This window comes from Vombatus ursinus, unplaced genomic scaffold (genome assembly GCF_900497805.2).
Source record: "Vombatus ursinus unplaced genomic scaffold, bare-nosed wombat genome assembly UNPS02014830.1, whole genome shotgun sequence".
Classification (NCBI taxonomy): domain Eukaryota; kingdom Metazoa; phylum Chordata; class Mammalia; order Diprotodontia; family Vombatidae; genus Vombatus; species Vombatus ursinus.
In genome coordinates this window covers 8,324,129-8,343,934 of record NW_020954608.1, presented here as the reverse complement: position 1 = coordinate 8,343,934, position 19,806 = coordinate 8,324,129, and the positions used below count along the sequence as shown (strand labels likewise).

Genomic DNA, 19,806 nt, shown 5'->3' with positions numbered 1-19,806 from the left:
GTCCATGGGGTTTTCTTGGCAAAGGTATTGGAGTAGTTTGCCATTTCCTTCTCCAGTGTGCATTTTACAGTTGAGGAATTAAGGCAAATAGGGGTTAAGTGACTTGCCTGGGGTCACACTGCTACTAAGTGTCTGAGGTCACATTTGAACTCAGGTCTTCCTGACTCCAATCCCAGTGCTCTATCTGCTGTACCACTCTTTTGCCAGCTGATTCTCCCTTAAAATATTATCTTTTCTCAATTCTTATCTTGATTTACATTTCTGATGCATTTAACACATTCTTCTTAAAAGAATGGCCACCATGACATTAGAGTTTTTTGGATTTCCTACTCCTTTTCTAACCTTAGCATCAGTAAGATGCATTTGTCTCTACAATCATGAAAAGTCAATTCATGAAAAACTGAATGCATCTACTACAAGAGTTGAGGCCTTTCATTACTTGAAACTACACATATGAATCTTAAGAAAACACTTATATCTCAATATCAAAAAGATGAGTCTTTATTGCAACAGGTAGTGAATAGTTAATTTTATTTAGAATATTTTGGTTAGGTTCTCTCTTTTTTCTCCTAATGTTGGGGAATTTTCTCATGAAGTTGCATCAGATGTAAATAAAATCCACATGAGTAAACAAAGTGTCACTTTAGTAAAAGTAAAAAAAAGTGTTCTAAAAGGCTGTTGGGAGATATAATAATCCCTAGTAAAATGTACAAAATACTAAAGCTTCTTTGTATTCTATGAATGCAGTAGTTAGCCACAGCAAACACACACGCTCCACAAATAACCACAGTCATGAAATTTGGATTTTGTAACTTGTGACTTCAGCATTACAAAGTTATAGATTCTACTTTCACACTGTCCATCAGATAAAAAAGAAACTTACAATTTTCAAGTTCTTTTTCCCCCATCAGTATCAGCAGGTGAGTGGGCAAAAAAGGATTAAAGAAAATCAGTTGTTAGTAAAAAGGGAAGTTAGAACCTTAGAGATGAAAGGAGCAAACTCCAGTCTGAAGTTTTATCCCCCAAACTGTATACAAGAGGGTGATCCAGTGCTGTTCTAAGTGGCAGGAACTTGAATTAATTGAATGTATTTTACTATTGCTGTAGCTATCCATATAACCATGTGAAAGAACAAAAGAAATGCTTGAGGCAAAATTGAGTCTTCTGGAGACTCAAGAAGCTTATTCCATTCTATACGTGTTGCACTGGACAAGTAATTACTTTCAATTTGAAAAATAGCTGAAAACTACAATTAATCTGAATTGTCACATACTGTGCTGTCTGTCTCTGATCCTATTAGCACAGACACCACTATGCACATGGTGTCATCATCAGTGCTAGCACCAAACAATGTGACAAACACCGCTGAGCATCCATTTGGCTACAGTCTAATACTAGATCAAACAGGCCAGACCAGCAATGTCTCTTCCTAGGATTTTTCTATCCGATGGGTTAATCATTAAGTGCGTGCTTTGTTTTTTCAGAACATAAGAAAATTATTACTTTGAAAGCTCAGCTGTAAAGTAAGATTTTGGCCAAAGGTCAAAACTCAATTTAGGGGCAGATTTTTAAGCTTTCTCTCCCTTTCCTTTTCCTGCCTATCTGGCTATTTCCTCCCTTTACCAGTGACTACTCTAAAGAAAAGATCAGGATTTGGTGGAAGGGGGACAAGGGGCCATGCAGCTGGGAAGGAATTAAATCAGTGCAAAATTTACATTAGTCTCCATTGCTGCCCGTTATCAGGCTTGCAAAGGTTGAGACAGAAGCCTTGGGTTTATCTATGACTTTCTTCCATAGTAATTACGCTTCTCCATTAGCAAAGATAATTGGGTTAGCCGCAGGTGACTGTTTCCCTCAGACTGTGAACAGTTAGATTAGAGGAAGACTTTTAGCACTAGAATGAACAAAAGCATTTTTTTCAAGAGTATTTCTGTCCCCTCCATGTTTCAGCATGTGCTTAACTAGGGGGCACATACTGCCACCCCAGCAGGTTAAGAAAAAAAATTGAAATTAAAGTCATGTGATTAAAAATGGATGTAGACTAAAAAGGAATTGAAAATAAGTTGGAAAAATACTGGGTTTGAATTTTGATTTAGATTCTAGTGCCAGAGGAAAAGGGAGTGAGGTGCAAACCAAGCTTGTTGGTAGCAGCCTCTGTGGCAGAAAATGATTGTAAAAATTGAAAAGCCTCAGGAAAACGTTATCTTTCCCTCACCTTGAAAACATTGCCAAGTAGATGTTCCATTCAAAAAGTTAATGGATTTAAGAAGGTCATGCAGATTAAGGATAAGGCATAAATCAATGTGCTGGAGTTATAATTTTCCAGCTTCTGAATATTCTGTTTTTCATTTCAAGAAAGGGACCAAGATATAACCTGGAATCTTTTACAGAGGTGACACATACCAGAGAGAATATACCTGGGTCCAGATTAATATTAGTTGGAATAAGGAATTTGATGAAGTGTTTGCACTATTCAAAGTATAAATATATGTAAAATAAGGCAATTGGTTTCAGCCCAGTAGAAGTATGCAATGAAAATTTGAATAATTGGACCACTTTGCAGGATTCATTATTCGCACTAATCAGGACCTAGTTATATAGCCTATAATTCCCCATTTGGGAGAGAATAGATATAATATAGTCACTACCATTTACTCCCTTCTGCTCAGGATCCTCACAAATCACTTATCTTATTTTCAGTTTCTAACTTTCTCTGTAATTAAATTCTTCATCAAAGATGACTAATTCATAAAACTTCATACATAATGCATTTCCTAATTCTAGAATCACATGTTAAAATGGTCTTATTTTAAGATTCTTAATCCATTATCCTTAGCCCCCTTTTTAGGCACAGAGGAGAGATGAGTTGGTCAAAGACCACACCATACCCTCCACAGCATTGCCAGCACGGGAAGGGATAAGAGGCAGAAAAGGTTGATGGAATCTTAGCTAGACCCCCAAAGAGCTAGAAGTAGAAGAAGCAATGGAGCAATACCACCCACTACTCCCCAGGCCAAGGGCACCCACTGTCAACACTCCTCCCCTATATGAAAGTCATGCAAAAATATGAGTTGGAGAAGACATTATGCAAGCCCATTTTCTACAACATGCTTCCCCTAACAAAAGGACCAGAATTTAAGAATGCCTTGGACCAACATGTGTTAATTGACACAGTACATTTTTTTAAATCCATAAGGCAAAGAAAACAGAGATAGTTGGATGAAAATTTCTTTTTTGAAATTATGCTATTTTTGCATTAATTGGTGTACCTGTTCCTTCTAGTGTTAATAAATATCATGTGCTCAGGTAACAAGCAAATTCATTTTGATTTCATGTTTTCATGTGACACAGATCTTCTTCACTCCACCCATTTCAGAGGGACAGCTAATGCTGGGAATATTCTGACTTCTCAGCCTACAAGTTTTAAAACATTAATACTTACGATCAAGAGGGACTTCCAGGGCATTCATCACCTGGCACAGGAAGAGAATCAAAGGAGCTCGGCATACAGATAAGCTTTTCTTTGGGGGCATGATTTTAAGCTGCTTTAGCTTAATTCCTGCTGAGACAGGCAAACTGAATTTCCTTTCCTTGTTGCCACAACGGATCCGTGGGCAGTGCTTAAGTAAGTGTCTTGCAGGGGACTGGAAGAGAAGGATAAAAGGCGAATGTAATAATGTATTAATATGATTGAAATCAGCAGTAGAATTTCAAAGCTCAAAATATAGTTTTTATACTATACATGAAGTCTGAGTAGCCAACTTTTGTGTATTTAACTGTGAATGAAAGTCTTAAAAAACCCTTAATTTCTGTAGTTTATTGTATCTGTCTGTGTAACACAACATTTCCAATCTTTATCATCATGATTATTTCATTTAAAGACTTGTGTTACAAGTGCCTTTGGATATTACTGTGTTTTCTGTTTGGTTCAGAAAGCCCTAGGTCTAAAAAATAGCAGAAAGCAGTGTTTCTACAATCTAGAGGGAAGAGAGAACAAGACAATCTACCTCCAGACTCTAGACATATTCACTGACTGTTCCCCATGCCTGGATTACTCTTTCTCCTCATCCCCACCCTCCTGTCTTCCCTGGCTTCATTTGAGACCTGGCTAAAAATCCTACCTTCTATAGAAAGCCTTTCCTGAACTCTTATTGCTAGTGCTTTCACTCTATTGATTATTTCTACTTTATCCTGTCTGTAGCTTGGTTGCACAGTTGTTTTCATTTTGACTTCTCCTTTAGATGAGATGAGCACCTTAAAATCAGGAATTATTTTTTGCCTTACTTTGTAGCCCCAGTGGCTGGCACATAGTAGGCACTTAATAAATGCTTATTAACTGACTGAATACGCTAAAATTTCCCTCAAAATAGAAAACTTTGATTCAGATTACAACATACTGATTTACCATTCTAGTTCAGCCCCTTGATACCTTTTGCCTGAGCCATTGTAATAGACCTCTCTGCTTCAGATCTGTCTGCATGACAATGTGTATCATACACTATTATCAGATTGCTCTGTCTAATGCATAGAACCATATACTTTTCCATTTCCTTGTTCCAAAACCTTCAATTGGTACACAATGACTACTGAATAAATTAGAAAGTCGTTAAAGTAGAATTCAAGAATTCCCCTTCCATCATTTGACTGCTGAACCTTCTCTCCCTCCATTCCCTCACATGATAGCCAGCACTTAACGTGAAGGTTTGCAAAGTGCTTTTATAAATATTATCTCACTTGATCCTCACAATAACTAGAGGAGGTAGGTGCTATTATGCCTTTTTTACAAATTAGGCAACTGAGACAAGCAGATATTAAATGACTTGCCTATGGGTCTCACAGGAGTAAACGTCTGAGGCCAGGTTGGAACTCAAGTCTTTCTGGCTCTGGGCTCAATGCTCTATCTATTTCAACACCTAGTTGCTTGTGTTCTAACTACTTGGACTCTTCATTTAACTGAACTCTTGATTACTGGTCCAGTATTATAGTACCAATCATAATGATTTTTTTCCCTGCTTCAATGCAGAACAGTATAAACAACCTAATGGGTGATGAAAAAGGTCTTATAGCAGTTCAGAAAAACTTGCCTCAGTAGAATGTAGCCTCCTCGAGAATAGGTACAGTTTTGTTCTTGGCTGTCAATGTCTAGCATAGTTAGACTTATAGGCTTATAGGTTTAGAGGTAGAAGAGACCTCAAAGGTCATCAAGTCAAGTGGTGTCAAACACAAATAAAAATGGGGCCACTGAATTATATATAAGGATCCTTGTGGACTGTATATTGACTTAGAAAACTACAAATTAACATTATCTGTGTATTACTGTATTTTTACTTATTCTGTTAAATATTCCCCTATGGGCCACACTCAGGCTATATATGGGGGACCCATGTTTGACACCTCTGATCTAGTTCAACCTTTTCACCTTAACAGCTGGGTGTTAAGGAACTTGCCAAAGACTTAAAATATGTTTAATTGAATTGAGAAGAGAGAGAGCAGGAGTTGCAGTGTGCAGGATGTCCTTAGGGATCTCTGAACTTGGAGCTAGAAATTACCTTAGAGGTGATCTAGTTCAAGTTTGCTCATTTTACAAATGTCGTTTGTAAGCTATGACACCTATCTCTAATCCAGTACTTTTCTCACTAAACTAGGCTACTTCTTTCAAGGCCCTAGTCTGAAGCACAGGGAGGATTTGGCTAGATGATCTATCTATATATATATATATATATGTTCATCATAAATAATATACAAACTAGCTTTTACATTTTGAATGAATTGACTTGACTAATCATTAGCCAGTCACTAAGCAGTTTGATTTAACAGAAATCAATTCTGTCAAATAAGTTGAAATATTCTGTGTGTGTGTGTGAGGATAAACATGGCTAACATACACAAATGAAACACACCATTATGTATATTTGCATTGTTAGCACACCTCCTGGCTTCCCTGGATTCCTTCAAGTCCCAGCTAAAATCCCACCTTTATAAAAAAAACCAAAACCAAAAACCAAAAAAAAAAACCCCAAAAACAAAGATTCCTGATTTCCTAGAACAGGGGTGAGGAACCTGCTCTAGAATCTAGGACCTTCCCTCTGTTGATAATCTCTAATTTATCCTGTATATATCTTGTGCATGTGTTGTCTCCCCCATCAAATTGTGAGCTCCCTAAGAGCAAGGACTGTCTTTTACCTTCTCTTTATATCTCTAATGCTTAGCACAGCGCTCGGCACAAGTAGGTTCTTAATAAGTGACCAACTGACCAAGACTGCTATAGAATACTGCTCAGTTCTAAACAAAGACACTAAGAGGACAAGTACATGAACAATGGCAAGGGAAAAGACCCACACAAACCTTCTAATTTTGCCTAACAAACTTTTCTCATGTATTTTATGTAACATCTAGTGAACTTGCTTTCTTTTCTTTGGGACACAGAAACAGAAACAGCCCAAGGTAACTTCAACATGGAAAACGAGGATGGAATTGTATCAATATATTGCCAAACTAAATCAAAGTCATCTTACATGTTGGCATGTTCAAACTGCATCAAAATTCACTGGGCATCTACAGTTACCCCTTTCACATTGTGACTTTCCCCATCACGGTTTTGATATGTCGCAGGTCAGCATAAGAAATTAAATGGGAATTTTACCGCAGATGACATGTGAAGGCCAATTCAAATTTTACATTAAAGGCGCAGATAGGTGGCACAGCGCATAGCGCACTGGCCCTGGAGTCAAATCTGAGTTCAAATCTGGCCTCAGACACTTGACACTTACTAGCAGTGTGACCCTGCGCAAGTCACTTAACCCCATTGCCTAGCAACAAAAACAAAAAAACAAAAACAAACTTTACAATAAAGAACACTCATAAAAGATAAAGAAAAAATTCAGACTTCTTCTCCAGTAGAAGAAGAGGGCCAAAAAAATTTACCTGGATTCTCCAGATCACAGGGGCATTGTGCCCCTAACTCCTGCAATGTGGAAGAGATAACTGTATATTGCTTGAGCTGATTGATGAAGACACCTCCTAATTTTCCCATTGAAACGCTGATTCTGAATTCAAGCATAAGCTTCAAGGGGGAAGGAGGAGGGGATCAAGCATAGCACAAATTATCTACCTCTGCAGTTTTATCTACAGAAAGTTACATTGGCTGTAAGCATACCATGTGTGTCCAAAGAAAGCAAAACAGATCTAACAGCAGAGAAAAGAAATGGCACTTTAGCTGCTATTTTTGGTTCCTGCCAATGTAGCACTCTTGTTTAAGTGCTTAGGATTGAAAAGAGGTGCTAAAACTCTAAAGCTACAGACCTCCCTGAATTTCTCATATTAAATTGTGTCAATATTAAAAGTTCAGACTGATACATATATACATACGTATTCATACATATATGTAAATATATACATATATATGCCAGCTTCAAAATGTATTGCATTTTTAACTTTCCCTTAACACGTTCACCTCTCCATCTTTTATAATTGAGAAATTAATTTAGTAACTCACAATAGCATTCTTTTAAATTCAATAAACAAAATATGAGAAGATGAATGAATGAAGCAGGTAATTTAAAAAAATCTTAGAAAATTAACAGATTAATAACCTCTCAAATAAACACAAAAGTAGAAATCCTGAAAACCAAAGAAGAGATAAACCTAATTTTAAACAAAATGATGATCAGTTCAATGAGCATTTATTAAATACCTATTCTGTGCAAGGCACTGGGTTAGGTACTGGTCTGTTTTAAATCTACAAAAAAAAAGAGTGATAAATGCACAGTGTTAGTACTAAAAAAAGGCCATCCAGTTCACAACCCTCATTTTTGCTAATCAAGAAACTGAGGCCAAGAGAGATTAAGTGATTTGCCTGAGGTCACACAACTCATTAGTGACTCCTGCATTAGATTCCTGCCTCTTCATCTAAAACCTTTGCTATAATATCTACGTGTTCTTAAAAATAAGAATCTAAAAATTAAAATACGAAATTTAGGATAAGACTCACTTATTGTGACAGATACTAAATTCCCACAATGATGCATTTAAATGAACAAAGATGAGGGGAGGTCTCTCAGTAGTACCATGTTAGCTGCACCATTAGCCATGAAGTGGATCCATTTGTATGCAAACAGAAAGCAAATGCTCAACGCTATCCTCTGACTCCCGTACAGATCATATGAAAAATCACCCACACTCCATGCATCTGTACCATACCTAATTTTTCAGGCTATCAGAGGGTGATACCTGCGGATAGGATTAAGTCCTACGCACTCAATCATAATGAAAAGCCAATATAGCATAGGAAGTTCTGCCTTTCACTCAGTAGGAACGAGGGATGCTTATATCCCTCACAAAGAAAAAGTATTATTTTTATGCATGTATATATTTATTTATTCACATAATATTTATGGAAATGTCTTTTCTCTCCCTATGGGAATTCATCTGCCTTGTACTTCACCTTGGAAATAATGTATGCCTGTATTTAAGTAAAATGAGTTTCAATAAATCATATTAAATTATTTTTTAAAATACCAAAAATGAGTTAATGTGATTTCTGTTTAAAAAAACAATTTCCTTATAAATTAATGTTAAAATCATGCGAGACCTAATACGACATGCAATTTTTAATAAAGCACTTGCCAAAAATATAGATAACATCAAAATAATAATATTTATTTGAATAAAATAAATTAAAGGGAAATTGTTAATATAAGATATCCTTACTTATACAAACCTCATAGAGTAAAAGCAGGCCTCAATAAGCCTCACTGAATAACAGTAATCCACAAAAAAGGTTATTGCAGAAAAATGATACATTACTTCACATTTGATTTAATTTTTAACATCTTTTAAGTTATATATCTATCATAATGCAAACAGAAATTCTGAGAGGTAGAGTCCTTTTTATTAACAAAAAAACCCCACAATACATACCTTAACCATAAAATAAATGTCCATAAAACCGTAAAATAAATACATTGTTTATGTGTTTCAAGGTAATACATGCCTTTCTAAACAAAGGCACCATCACCTATTTCAACTACCAATGAAACAGACTCATTGAAAAACAAAACAAAAAATTATCCATGTTTACTCTTGGACACAACTTTCAAATGATGATTCTTTAAACAATTAGCACTTTATCCCCAAATGGAAAGTAATATTTTACTTACCATCTCTTCTAAGGCAAGAGTGAAAGCTCTTTAAAAGTACATCTGATTTATTACTTATATTCCTCTTTGGTTTATATCTGGTGTCATACATTGGTGATTAACAATAAGGGCTATACAATATGTAATATGATCTACTTGGTCTCTAAGCTGATAAATATTCTTATGTGATGGTTTGTCCTTTTGACACATTAATTACTTTGATGACGACCTATCAGTGGGTGGCATGAATGAATGATGAACATTCACATAGTGAATGATGTTAGAAATCTTATTCAGCAATTGAACTTACATAGCATAATTTATTGTTTACATTTCAAATTTTAAACATGAAAATATCAAGTCTCTTATTATTGTTGAGCTAACCAATCATAAATTTTGTGGCTATATCTACACAGGTCAGCAATGAAGGTGAGAAATATAACATAATTAACATACATGAAGGAAGCCATGAATTATATGTATATCCGTAACTGTAGAATAAGCCTAAAAAAATTAACTGTGGTATTATCTGAATTGAATTACAGTAATTTTTTTTAAATAAGGAGAATTTTTGAGGAATTAAGGTAGTAAGTATCAAAATAGAACCTTCCATAGAACATTTTCTCTAAGGTCCTTGGCAGCTTCTCTTAAGGTTTTATGTTACAATTAGAAGACAAAATGATTCTTGGGATATCATGTGTGGAGGGGTGGTTTCCAGTGATTGTTTGGGCACAAAAAGCAGATGTGTCTTATACGTTGAGATGTCTTGGACACTCTTTCCCTCCTACCTCACGCTCCCCAGCCTATCTCTTCCTCCCATTTCGCTCATTCAGACTTTAGCCTAATAAACAAAAGGATTTAATGATTTTAGTCTTTGATGTAAAAAAAAAGGGAAATCTTGGTCTACAAAAGTCTATGAGAGATACTTCAAAAGATCTGCAAAACTAAGCTAATCTATGTAAGATTCATGTTAAAGAAATTTTAGATTCAGGGATGTTAGGGGAGTTTCTGACAAGAAAAGAGAGTATTGAAAACTGCAAGGGTTTGTTTTTTATTGGATCTGTGACTTTTTAGGAAGAGCCCAATAAAAAAATTCCCTTTATCAATATATATTTGTAGCTGTCCTGCAATTTAGTATCTTTGAGAGATATCTGGGGAACTGAGAACACAAGTGACTTCCCCAGAGTAACAGCCAGCATATGTCAAAGGAGGGAGAAAAAAATTTTAAGAGATGTAATTAATTGTAACGCACATGTTTCTATCTGGATGTCAACTCTTCCCACACACATTTCTTACTTGACATGGTGATCTCAACAAATGAAGTGTTCTCGAATAAGATGACAATTGATTTGAAAGCCTTAAGAATATGAGTGGGACATTGTAAATAACATTTCACAGGGAGATGACTAACAGTGCTTGAGTTGTTGGTAAGGATGTGGACCTAAGAGGAAGCCACTTTAAAAAGGGCTGATCCTCTTCCCTTTCTCCTAATATACAGGGATGGTGCTTTTATCCACCATCTCCAATTCTTTTGTCTCCTCTTCAGGTTGGTGGTTATTGGCTCATCTTCAGGCCTAAGGGATTTGGATGGCCAAGGATGATGAAGATGGGAGAGTAAACAATGGAGGGGTTAGAATAAGAGATAGCTCTTGTTCAAACAATCTCTGTTCTTTTCTCTCTCCTACTTCAAATATTGGTGACTAGTCAAAATGTATTTGAAAGAAGTATGGTGTGGTGGACAGAGTGACTGATTGACTTGGAACCAGGATGTTTACCAGTCTCTAACTAGCTCTGTGATCACAGACAAGTCATTGTCTCTGTAAAATATATGAAGTTTTTCTAGGGATCATAGAGCTAGACCTTGAAGGAAATTTAGAGGCCATTAAAGCCAACACCCCTCACTTTACAGATGAGGAAATGGACGAGGTTCAACGACCTGCCCAAAGTCACAGACTGATAACCAGCAGTGGTTGGATTTGAATTCAGATTCTCTAACTACAGAGTGTTCTTTCTGAGCACTGAGATCTGAATTTCGGTTTCCTCATCTGTAAAGAGGGGACAACACATATACTTCTTACCTCAGTGGGTTGTTATAAAGAAAGTGTTTTGCAAACCTTAAAATAGTATTATGCAAATGTGAATTCTTACTAGGGTTGCAAGAGAACCAATTATGGAATCTTTCATAAGATACTACGACAGCAACAAGACCAAACCAAAAATCACTAGCTGAAAAGGAAAAAAAAATCTAAGGAAACACCCCATCTAAGGAAAAAAATCTCAGGAAACACTATACCAAATGATCAGTTTTCCTGGGGTTTTGTTTCCACTGAATTGCCTTTTTATTTTCTTGCAGAATATTACTTATTGTGAATTTTTTTCAATATAGAATACAGACCCAAACAAATTCACAATTCAATCCCTTGTAATGAATCATAATTGAAAACATTTAAGCAAAACAGAATAAAAAGAGTGATTGGGACAGATAGTGCATACAGCCTTATACTTTGCTTTGTTTGCAGTTTGTTAAAAGAAAGGAAGGATGTGTGCTTTAATAAACTAGTCCCATCTCTAACAGTACTGCCTGTGTGACCCTGGGCAAGTCCCAATCTCTTAGTGCTTTAGAAAACTCTAATAATAACAGGCATAGCGTGCCAGGCACTGTGTTAAGCACTTTACAAATATTATTTCATTTGAAATCTCTTGAGCTCTCTGAGGCAATATATTGAAAAGAAGGTGCCTAGCTATTTTGCTAGAGAGATTTCCATTTTTGGGAGACCTTACAACAATGAAATCCCAGGGCCAGACTCAGAAAAAAAGATATTACCAGTATCATGTCTTGTTTTTCTTCTTTTCTTTTTTAATTGAATGGACCTATTTTGGGTTAGTGTGACTGTAGCTTCCTTGTGGACATACCATTTCCTCAGAAGGATCAACAATCTGACAAATGGTTTTTAAAACTTCACATAGACTTGTATCTCTGAAAAATGAAAGGTATCAGGTGGTTCTGACTGCTAGCAAACTGGATTAAACTGAAAAACGAGGTTAGTGGAGTCCAGCTAAGTGCCATCTTAAGCATTCCTTCTTGATGATTTCCCATGTAGTAGAACATAAAACCTAAGAGCAGAAATGAAGCTTCGGTGCTTCTAGAGAGAACTGTCATAGGACAAAGAAATAACACGAAGAATAAAGATGAGATTCTGATTTATGGCCTCCTCCACTTCCAACCACTAAGAGTCAAATATTAGACTTGATGTCTGGGTGAATGAGGCCTTAGCTTCTACTCAATCTCCTGTAAAGCAGTTCATTGAGGAAAAATAGGAGAGGAAGCCAAGGAAAAATACAGTCTTGATTCTTCCCCTATTCAACCTACTTTACCCACTCTGTGAAGTAGAAACTAAATTAAATCAAATGGCTAATTTCTAAAATAGGAAATGGAAAGCTACTCCAAAGCTCAGATCTGAGAAATGGAAACTCCTCAATTACTGTATGAACTTGGCCCTTGATACTAGCTTCTAACACCCAGGATGAGTCATTTTTCCAAGCTCTGGCTTACTTTGCCTTTTGATCATGGGGAGGTTCTGGAAGTTCCATCAAGAGGGTAAGAGGAATGAATGGTAATGATGATTAAACTACTTCAACAGGAAAAAAAAAATATGTCATGGGAGCTGACTTTTCTAAATGTTATCCTTACACACTGCATCCTAGAAAAAAAATAAAGCAGAATACATCTAGGTGGCAGTCATTTTAATAGAAGCATTTTGCTGTCATCTGTTATTTTGGGTTTGTTTTTCCTATTAAACACCATCATACGATTATCAGTATCTTTTTGGAAAACCCAAGATAAATCAGGGGTACATTTTTCCCTTATAACCAAAATAGATCTCATCTCATATACACACTTGTATACATGTATGTATGGCAGCTAGGTAGAGAAATGGATAGAGCACTGGGCTAGGAATCAGGAAGACTCATTCTCCTGAGTTCAAATCTGGCCTCAGACACTTAATAGGGACATGACCCTAGGCAAGTCACCTAACCCTGTTTGCCTTAGTTTCCTCATCTATAGAATGAGGTGGAGAAGGAAATAGCAAACCACTGCAATATCTCTGCCAAGAAAATCCCAAGTGGGATCACAAAGAATCAGATATGACTGAAATGACTCAACAACATAGATGTATGTGGGTGAATGTACATAGGGAGAGAGTCACAGGGAGCTTTTAAATAAGGCCAACCTGAAAGTTAATGTCCTGCCTGAGTCAATGCTTTACTTTCCCATGCCAAAGGCAAAGCATAAGTCTTTGGAGCACTTTTGACTCCTGCTGAAGCTATAGCTGAGGAAGGTGTGGGCCTACATAGAACATCCCTCCAGAGTGAGGCTTAGAGCACTACCACTATCCCAGTACAAGGCCTGAAACAAACCACATTGTATGTTTGCCTACTGCCCCTCAACACTAGATTTGGTGTGTGTCTGTGTGTGTGTGTGCGCGCACACACGTGTATTTGTACAGTTGAAATTTAGTCAATATGGGTATCAAAGGTAGCCTTAAAGGGGAAAAAAGTGACAAAAGGCCATGGAATGTGTGAAAGGGAGATAGATTTAGAATTACAGATAGATGGTATGAATCTCAGATCTCTGGTATTTTTTTTTTTTTTTTGGTTAAGGCAGGTTGGCTGGAGTCACCTTTTTCTCCCCCATCACTGCCAAATCACTTACTCTGTGTATACACAGAGGGGTGCCACCCTGATCACATTAATTAAACGCCTTTTAAAAATGGACTTCTATGTAAGGGAGTATTGAAATCTTGATTACACAAGGTATATCTTGTTAAGGTACATAGGAGATACAGGGGAGAAACTATGAAGTGTTGCCTTTTCAAGTCACTGTCAGGGCAGGAGAGGGTAGAAATTAAATGCTTTTTAAAAATTAAATTGCTAGAATTAAATTAAATGGTAGAACTCCACTCTAGCCTCAGGCTGTTGTTTTTGTTTTGTAGTTTCAGACATGTCTGACTCTTCATGATCCCATCTGGGGTTTTCTTGGCAGAGATACTGGAGTGGTTTGCCATTTCCTTCTCCAGTTCACTTTACAGATGAGGAAGCTGAGGCCAATAGGGTCAAGTGACTTGATTAGGATCATACAGCTAGTTAGTGTCTGAGGCCAGATTTGAACTTGGAAAGGTGTTTTGATTTCCAACCCAGTACTCTATCCACTACGTTACCTGGATGCCCCTAAATAGCTTAAGGTTATTTTATGTCAAATACAAATCACAGTTGCCCACTGCTAGGCATTGTTTCAGGTATAAAAATTCAGGGAAAAGAAGAAAGAGAAGGAGGAGAGGGAGAAAAGGGAGGAGAGGAAAGAGGAGGAGGAGTAAGAAAAGGAGAAGGAGAAGAAGAAGGAGAAGGAGAGGGGAAGGAGAAAGGGAAGAATAAGAAAGATTTTAGGGGAGCAGTGTGAAAGGGGGAACATAATTGAATGTAGTTTATTAAACATTTACATCTAGTCTAATTCTTCCTTTTAGAGATGAGGAAGCTAAGGCCCGAGCAAGATAACTAAGATACTTGGCCAAGATCACTCTAATATAAAAAGTCAGAGTCCATATTAAACTTGTTATCTTACTTCAAATTCAATGCTCATTCTCCTGTACCAGGTTCCCTCCTGGTTATTCCACCAGGATTTTTATTATGACTATTATTATCATAAACTAAACTGCTTGAACTCTACTCCAGCTTGTCTAGTTAAATTAATTCCATTTACTATATGCACTTGAAAATAACAAAAACTGAAGGTTTTTAAAATGACATAATATAGACTTCATTTAAAACTGGAGATTTGCCTTCTATTCCAATGGAACTGGTGGCTCAGTAGATTGAGATCTGGGCCTGGATTCAGGGAGATCTGAGTTCAAATCTGACTTCGACATTTACTAGCCATGTGACTCTGGGCAAGTCACTTAACCTCTGTTTGCCTCAGTTTCCTCATCTGTAAAATGGAGATAATAGTACCTGTCTCCCAAGGTTGTTGTGAGGATTAAATGAGATAAAATATTCAGCACAGTGCCTGGCACATAGTAAGCACTATATAAATGTTAGCTATTATTATTAATCCAAATGAAGCTTTACTGGAATTATATTTCCTTTGGTAAATGTTATAACTCATGGTAAACTTTAATAGAGTCTTTACATAACCAGGTATTCAGATCTACTTTCCTGTGAGCAGGAAAAAGTTCTGAGATTTGACTGCATGGACTTCTGAGAGATGGACTCTTTGATAGATAGCATTATTTTATCCTCACACTGGGAGACTCAGGGAAGCTTGTGTACAGATATTTGGAGTTGAGAAGAGGCTGCAAAGACATTTGGTTTCAAACAAGATGAACTGGAGGTTCCTGTGGCGAACTAGCCACCCAGAACTTCTAGATAGCTGCCTCTCCATCACAGACAACGGAGAAGCTTTTGGTCAAAAGAAGAGCCCAGTTGTTAATTAAAGTGGGACATCAGCTCAGGTGTAGCATTTGAGCTATAGTACCATACTGTCTCAGCTATTTAATTCAATTGCATTTCTATATTTTTAAAGTGATGGTGTTTTAAAAAATCTTTTTAATTCAATTTTGTTTTCAGTTTCAAATTTTCTTCTTCCTCCTTCTGCTCTCCCAACCCGTTAACAAGGCCAAAAAAATGAACTCCTTTACAAATATGTATAGTTATGTAAAACAAATTTCTACGTTAGCCATGTCTTTAAAAGAAGAAAACAAAAAAGAAAGAAAGAGAAGAAAATGTGCTTAAATTTGTATTCTGAGGCCATTTCCAACTTTCCATCCAGAAGTGGAAGGTATATGTCATCATGAGTTCTCTAGAATTGTGGTTGGTCATTGTATTGACTAGAGGCAGCTAGATGGCTCAGTGGTTGACCCTGATGCTGGCCTTGAAGTCAGGAAGATCTGAATTCAGATCTGACCTCAGACTTACTAGCTGTGTGACCCTGGGCAAAGTCAATCAACCTCTGTTTGCCTTAATCTACTGGAGAAGGAAATGGCAAACCACTCCACAATCTTTGCCAAGAAATCCACATGGGCAGTATTTTCCACAGGGTCATAAAGAATCATATTGATTAGAGTTACTAAGTCTTTCAAAGTTGATTATCTTTACAATACTGTTGTTATTGTAGAAATTATTCTCCTGGTTCTATTTATTCCTCTTTGAATCAGTTCATACAAGTCTTCCCAGGTTTTTGTGAAACCATCCCATCTATCATTTCTTATAGCACAGTAGTATTCCATCCCATTCATATATTCTAAGCTGCTCAGTCATTCTCCATTTAATAGGCATCTCCTCAGAAATCACTACATTTCCCATATTTGCTTAGATTACATCTAGCAACATAGAAAATGAGTTTTGTATATGTTGCTTGATTCTTTAGGTTCAGTGAGTTTTAATTTCTATTAATAATTTTTATAAGTTCCTGTAATTTTGAAAGAATAACCACACCCCTCAGGATCATCCCTACCTTACCTTTCTAGGCTACTCAACAAATCATAGTGCAAGAATATGGAATAAATCCATAGTCCAAGACTATACTTCTCAGAATTCTACAAAACCATATATTGAAGACCTTCTATGCTCATAGGGAATTTAGTGTGAATATCTACTACATATAAAAAAAAAACCCTAACTAAAATGAAAAGAATTTACTCAATTTTACTATGTTACAGGTTTAGAAGGGGAAAGTACTTAAGATACAAGTTAATACAACTCTCCTGTCCTCCCACTTTCCATTTTACATAAAAGGAAACTGAGACTTAGAGGACCCAAGCCATTTGTCCAAAGTCACAGAGGCAGTAAGTAGCAGACTCAATATTTGATTTGGATTCCCCATCCAGGACCCATTTCACTTTACTACACTATGACTTGAAGTGAATAATGAACAATAAATTACTTTATGAGGCAGCTTGATTTCTTCTGAGAGGAATTTCAGAGTGAAGAAGTTTATGAGGTTAAGACTATTGTGACAAAAATAAATGAAGTAAAAAAGGTTAGTGTTGAACTTTTATGGGACATTTGTCATTTTCTTGTATAGACAATTTTATTGTCACTTGAAAGAACTATTTTCTTGAAGTTAGTGAAAATTTTCCACGTTTCATCCTACTTTCTTTCTGCCACGTTTAAGGTATCACTTACACTTCACTTGACTTCAAATTCAAATTTGTCTATAGCCTCATCTTTGTTCCCATTTCATCTTTTAGTAATGGCTGGTGAAAATGCTGCCCACACAAGTCAGACTGAATGTATCCATTGTATTAGGCTTTTGTTCTTCTTCCCATCAAAAGTCACTATTTCCCCTCCTTGATTCCACATCATTCGTCAGTCACTGAGTTATTAAAACTAGAAATGCTAAGTTAGATTTTGACTCACGCTCATCTTACGGAGATAAAAATAAGTCACGAAACTGGAGGTGGAAAAGACTCACCGAATCAAGACTTCTCAGTCGAATGAAAGATTTTTCCCCCCTCCCCTCACTGTACATTTAAGAAGTGGGCTGAATGACCCTCTGCTTTGGGGACCACATTGTGATAAAAGGATTGCCAAAGTACTGTGCTATTCCTAGACCTCTCCTCTTGCCGTGGTGCCAGGAACTCTTTTTAAAGTCTTTCTATAGCTTATTTTTGATAATGATCCCTGAGTTTTGTTAATATTTTACAGGATTTTTTTGGAAATAGCAGTGGTAGTATATTGCTATTACTGTCCAAACTCTGAATTTACTATAAACTTACTAATTAGATAGAGCCAAAATTGGCCTAGCCCACCGCCAAATACATCATGCCAGCAGTAATCTGTAGCTGTTGGTATTTTCCATGATGGAGAGATACATTAAATCACACAATATTACTTTTGAATGAAGGGGTTTTTTTTTTGTTCTCTCTCTCCTTTCCTCCCCTTCCTCTTTCTCTCACTTCCCTTTCCTTTTCTCTCCCTCTTCCTCCCTCCCCCCTCCTTCTTGACATAAGCATTCCTGTCACAGACATTTTGGTAACTAGAAGAAATCAATCAGTAATGCAGGACTTTCCCTATAAAATCTCTCATAGGCCCATGGATTTTCAATGCCTATGCAATGATTTTACCCAGTTCTTTCACTTGCTACCTTTGTGACTTTGGTCAAGTCATTTTTAGCTTTCCAGGCCTCAGTTTTCTCCTCCGTCAGACGAAGGTGCTGGACTAGATGTCCTAACTAATTTCCTTTCAGTTCCATCATCTTAGAGATCCCCATTGTTACATCTGATGTTGCCTATAACACACAATAATAGGAATAGCTCTTATTCTACAGTTCTTGAAGTTTACAAAATGCTTAAATTCCTTATTTCTCGTGATCCTCAGGCAGATATTACATTTTAACAGATGAGGAAACTGAGCCTTAGAGAAGCAGTGATTTGGTGATTTTTCCATGGTCACACACCTCTAAGAGTCAAGACTTACATACAGATCTCTCCTGATTCTAAGCCTTCTGTTTCTCATTCAAACAAGACAGATGCATTTGACACCAGATCCAGGCCCTCACTCCTGACAGCACCTCATTACCAGCAAAAGAAGTCTGGATTATCATATGAACTTTCTGAAGATTGTAATACATTCATTTTTTTCAACACATATAGTCCTAAATATTGAATTCCTTTTATTTAGAGTATGAAGTTTATATCATATTGAGTGTAGCCTCATCTAATATAATAAGGTAATTTATCATTTTTATTTAAAACTTTACAGATATTTAAATTTGTTTTCTCAGTTATCAAGGAGGACAAAACTTAGGAAATGAAGTTAGTTTTTCCTGGCATGGGGGGCGGGGAGTCAGTGATATGGAAGAAATGTTACTCTTTTTTCCTACCTACAAATTAATTTTCATGTTTTCTTAGCTTTGTCAAGAGATTATGTGATCATAGATTTTAGAGCTGAAAATGACCTTGGAGGGTGTCTTGTCTTACCTAACTGAGGCCTAAAGAGGGTAAATAAATTGAGCAAAGTCACACAGATGGTAAGTGGTAGTGAGGAAGCTGGGATTTTGGGGGTGGGGGCAGTAACTAGATTGGGTTTGGGGGCAGTGGCTAGACTCCAGCAACATACCTTGAATAGCAATAATAGGGTTGTGAATGGTCCTCTGTACCAAATTCATTGCTGTCTCCACTGTACCATATTGAGAGAATAATATAACACACTGTCACAGAGCTTTTTGTAGGATCATATGCATAGAGCTCCAAGGGATCTTGGTGGCCATCTGATCCAAGCCCCTCGTTTTTCAGATTAGAAAGACTAAGGCCCAAGCCGTGACCAAAATTATCCAGGAGAGATTTGAACTTAGCTCCTTTGACCCCAGAATCAGGGCTCTTGAAGGACTAGAGCTGAATCAAACCCTATTTTAAACCATCACTCTAAAAATAACTGAACCCAGGACTGCCAAGCAATATTGAAGACAAATTTCCAAATTCTGCCTGCTCCAAGAGCTAACTATTACCACTGTCACCAGCTTTACTAACAGAGGTCCTCTTTCCCAGCACTGTGATTTAAATCTATTATTTCTTCTCCCCTCTCCCAGGGAATATGACTAAATTAAGCCCCCATCTCTTAAAAAGGCATGACAGTTGACTGCCCTATTGTTCCACTCACTGTCTTTTATGATTTC

General features: G+C 36.8%; 1 protein-coding gene across 1 annotated transcript in view; it reads right to left on the bottom strand.

The window, feature by feature from the left end:
• The window catches only part of NRCAM (neuronal cell adhesion molecule), a 151,603-nt gene that overhangs the window by 88,801 nt on the left and 42,996 nt on the right, over positions 1–19,806 (bottom strand). Inside the window, exon 2 of the mRNA XM_027838633.1 lies at positions 3,443–3,644. Coding sequence (XP_027694434.1) covers positions 3,443–3,533 — 91 coding nt within the window. The 5' untranslated portion in view covers positions 3,534–3,644. The remainder of the gene's footprint in view (positions 1–3,442; positions 3,645–19,806) is intronic.